General features: G+C 41.0%; 2 protein-coding genes across 2 annotated transcripts in view; one reads left to right on the forward strand and one right to left on the reverse strand.

Moving 5' to 3' along the window:
- The window catches only part of LOC103514477 (octopamine receptor beta-1R-like), a 32,911-nt gene extending 31,929 nt beyond the window's left edge, over positions 1–982 (forward strand). Inside the window, exons 4-5 of the mRNA XM_008479360.2 lie at positions 634–715; positions 840–982. Coding sequence (XP_008477582.2) covers positions 634–715; positions 840–959 — 202 coding nt within the window. The 3' untranslated portion in view covers positions 960–982. The remainder of the gene's footprint in view (positions 1–633; positions 716–839) is intronic.
- LOC103514478 (nucleolar protein 56) overlaps positions 1–4,553 on the reverse strand; it is a 24,007-nt gene that overhangs the window by 7,400 nt on the left and 12,054 nt on the right. Inside the window, exon 4 of the mRNA XM_017446237.2 lies at positions 1,362–1,498. Coding sequence (XP_017301726.1) covers positions 1,362–1,498 — 137 coding nt within the window. The remainder of the gene's footprint in view (positions 1–1,361; positions 1,499–4,553) is intronic.

Raw genomic sequence — 4,553 nt, forward strand, 5'->3', positions numbered from 1 at the left:
AAATCGAAGAGAGAAGGAGGACAGGATAGGAGAAAGCCAGCCGTTCCGAGAACGAACATTATCCCAGCAGGATAAAATCCGCCCCGGGCGGGAATCGAACCCGCGGCCTAGCGCTTACAAGGCAGACGCACTACCAACTAAGCTAACTAGGCTGGCTACACCCACCTTAGCTTATAATAACATCAGAGCAAGGGTTACTCGTATTTTGGCCGAAGGTATCCTATTTCTTTTCAAAAATGGTGTGCAATAGTCCTACACACTGGCCTCCGCACACAGGAATCTCGATAGAAAAGTGTCCCATTTTGATGTAATGTAATCGTAAAGCATAGGTACTTTAGTAATAGAAAGTAAACATGTAATAGGGTAACGAAAGTCGTTCGATGTCAAAAATGCTTGAAAAACTGAAGAAGATCATCCACATACTTGAAGCTTAAAGCTCGAAAGGAACAAGAAGCAATTGTCATAAGAAGATAATAGTCCTACACACTGGCCTCCGCACACAGGAATCTCGATAGAAAAGTGTCCCATTTCGATGTAATGTAATCGTAAACCATACTTTAGTAATAGAAAGTAAACATGTAATAGGGTAACGAAAGTCGTTTGATGTTCACACCCCGAGTTTTCCACTTTCAGATATACAAAGGGGAAAGGATTGCGCAGTGCCTCCGGTCATGTGCTTACCAACAGCAAGTCCAATCTAAGCTCGGTGGCCGAGGCACACTTTCTCATGTTCACACCCCGAGTTTTCCACTTTCAGATATACGAAGGGGAAAGGATTGCGCAGTGCCTCCGGTCATGTGCTTACCAACAGCAAGTCCAATCTAAGCTCGGTGGCCGAGGCACACTTTCTCAACAGCTCACAGCTCCCTAGTAGTACGGCCAGTGGGGGAGCACATGAACAAATCTCGCTCAAGAAATGCAATGGCGAAAGTCGGGCCTTTCTGGAACCCACGTTTTGAGGAGACCTTTTAAAACCCTTTAAAAAGACTTTTTGAAAAAAAAAAAAAAAAAAAAAAAAAAACCCGCCCGAGGCTAGCTCTGTGGGTACAACAACCATCGCATTTGCTGCTTGGTTTTTCCGGCCCCACACTCAAGCTGGGTGAGGTTAATTTGAGAATTTGAGTAGGGGTCTCGCTGGAGGATCTTAAACAGGGAGCAGCAGACCAGTGTCTTGCTGTGGGACTATAAATAGGGATCAGAGCAACCAAACTCTAATCAGCCTGGTTAGCTAGAGATTACAAATGGTTTATCATGATTCGAATGCAAAGCACAGGTCCTCATGATCTTGGCTATCAACTAAACCCTGGTTACTAGACAGCAGTTAGAAAAAAAAGTTACAACCAGACTAAACATTCAATTACCTGCAGTGTGGTAAATTCTTCCAGCGCCTCCTTCATAACATCAATATTCTTAGCCGGTTTGGTTCCTGTCTCATAGAACTTGAGTCTGTCTTCTACTTGTTGCTTCAACTTCTCACCGAAAATACTGGACTGGGCGTCTGTAGAACAAAAAACAAACACACATCAAGATGAGTTGAAGAGAGAATGAAAACACGCCAATTCAAAGAAGAAACACATACACTGATGACTTGGAAGAAAAAGTCAAGAAAAAACCTAAGGAAAATTCTGATGAACGACCGTTGTTTTAGGAAAGACATAGAAAAAGAATGGCAAGATGTTCATCATTGAAAGAAAATCAGTGTTTTTTTTTTTTTTTTTTTTTTTTTTTTTGGGGGGAAGAAAAAAAAAGGTGTACGGATGGGTGAGCATCTGCTGGCTTTTCCTGGCCTCACTCAGGCTGGGTAAGGTTATTGTGAGGACGTGGGGTAGCTTTTCGCCAAATGGAGGGTACATTCTCTTCATAGCATACATAAGATACTCAGCAGTAAAAGAAAACCCACATTGGTTAGGCAAGAGATCTCCTTCAGGAGAACCTTGATACTAAGAAACAAGGGACTCACAAAGGCTAAGACACTTGTCTGGCTAGGGGACGTTAAACAGAGAGAAGACTAGCGTCTGGCTGTGGGACTTAAACAGGAAGGAGAACAGCTAACCCTAACCAGCCTAGCTAGCTGGCAGTTCCTCAAAGGGTTCTCTCTGCTTTTAAAGACCAAGCACGTGACATCAATAATTCAAGATACACGTTTTACTTACTGGTATTTTTCAAATCGATTTTCGAGAAAAAGGCCAGCCTAGTTAGCTTGGTTGGTGGCGCGTCTGCCTTGTAAGCGCTAGGCCGCGGGTTCGATTCCCGCCCGGGGTGCGGTTCAGGACGAGCCAGCCAGGCGTATAGCAGAATGCAGATACAAAAAGACATCTAAAGCCGCTACAACAACAAAGGCTAAGAAACATTGACGATTTTCCTCTCAACATTTGACCCATATAATGAACCAAGAACAAAGATTTTAAGTTGGAAAAAAAAAAAAAAAAAAAAAAAAAAAACAGACCCCCAAAGTGATGCAAGTGTAGTATTTGTTTTTCATATAGCCCAATGGTTAGAACGGACCTTCACAAAGTTACAAAGTCCTCAATTAAATATAAAAATTCAATCAAATTTGAAATTGTGACTTCAGCTATTAATGCAAACGCATGAAGAGGCCTTTCTTCAGTAAGAGGTGTAACTTGATAAATAGAGCCGTAATTGATTATGTGACTTTTTTATACCTACGTAAGAGTTCAAGGTCAATCAAATATTCCCAAACGACAAGGTCATTGCACCCTGAGAATTCATTCATCGGATTGGCTGAATTGTCAACCAATGAGATTGCTCAATTTTATGAGTTAAACTTACACTTAAGTATATATTTTTATGAACACCGACTCCCAAGTAGCACAGAAAATTAGATTGGTCAAAAGTCTCGACTTGAGACTTGACTTCAGTCTTGACTTGAGACTCATATTTATGAACAAAAATTCTCTGGCTCAGATCAGTCTCAAGCAAAATTTGGCCAGTTGGATGTTTGGAATTGATGCTTGAGCACTTGCTGAGAGCCAGAATTTTGTTCATAAATATGAGTCTGAGAGTCACTTCTCTTATACTTACAGGGTCACATTCATGAACAAAACATCGGCTCTTAAGCAGAACTGAAGCATCAATTCCAAGCATTTGATTGGCCAAACTGACTTCAGTCTAGACTTGAGAGCGATAATTTTGTTCATAAATATGAGTCTGAGAGTCACTTCTCTTATAGGGTCACATTTATGAACAAACATCAGCTCTTAAGCAGCACTGAAGCATCCATTCCAAACATTTGATTGGCCAAACTGACTTCAGTCTGACTTGAGAGTGACAATTTTTCGTTCACAAACACAACAGGTTTAGGTTTAAAGTTCAAACTCACATTGAAGTCCTGGCCTTTCCACACACAAAAAGTTACTCGGCACTCAAACTCTTCTTCTTTTTCTTCTTCTTCTTTTCGCTCCCTCCTCCTACATCCTCATCCACTTCCATCTTACTCTTTTTCGCCGGCGTTCCTTCATCTCCTTCTTCTCCAGCCAGGGATTTCTTTTTCTTCTTCTTCTTCGTCTCTCCATTTTCCCCTCCATTTACACTTTCATTCGCGACATCAGCGTCAAGGTCCTTGTTCTTTTTCTTCTTCTTTTTCTTTCCGTTCTCTTCGACTTCGGTGCCGTTGAGGGTACCGTTGAGCGTGCCGTTAAGTGAGGCGTCCGCAACGTCTTGGTCGTCAGCAGATTTGTCCTTCTTCTTTTTCTTCTTCTTCTTGCCCGACTCGGAGGCCAGGGTGGTCTGAAGGAGAAATAAGGTAAAATGGGTAAAAAAAAGTTAGATTAATATAGAATGTACATTGTTTATACTGCCAGAAAATGGATACAAGAAGAAGCTAAAAACTCAAAATGGAAGGATATATTAACAACACCTAATATAATCCCCGAGCTTCCAAGAAAAGCGGCGATAGCCAAGTTCCGCCTATTGACAGGCCACGACTGTCTGGCTCAACATCTGAATAGAATAGGATGCAGAGACACACCCACCTGCCCACTTTGTAACCAAAATGAAAATATGAACGCGGATCACATTGCAGTCTGCCCAAACTTAACAAACAACGACAACATAGTATCCAAATATTGGGACGCAAGGAGAAAAATGACATAATAGTCAATCTCAAGCATTAGATAACAACAACAACACTTTTCCAACAATGTCTGCTATTTATTTTCTCCTATGATGGTTCTATTCTTCTCTTAGGATAAGTACTAGGCTATGGTGATGATAAGTATATTAGGAAAGTATTACCTCTCCCCCCCCTCCCTCCCCTTCTCTTCTTCTCCCCCTCTCCTCCTCACATTCTTCCAACAATGTCTGCCATTTCTTTTCTCCTATGATAATATTCTTATTGTGTGTCTATTCCAGTTCATTTTATTCCGCCTTGACTTTTCGCGAATATGTATACAGGGGGTCTGTCAACATATCTTTGAGGAGCGTTCACCCTATAAACTTTTCTTTTCTTTTTTTTTTTTATTTTTTAAGAGGTTTGACAGAGGGATTCTTGTCTTGAAAAAAAAAAAAAAAAAAAAAAAAAAAAAAAAAAAAGA

This window comes from Diaphorina citri, unplaced genomic scaffold (assembly GCF_000475195.1).
Source record: "Diaphorina citri unplaced genomic scaffold, Diaci psyllid genome assembly version 1.1 scaffold1149, whole genome shotgun sequence".
Taxonomy (NCBI): domain Eukaryota; kingdom Metazoa; phylum Arthropoda; class Insecta; order Hemiptera; family Psyllidae; genus Diaphorina; species Diaphorina citri.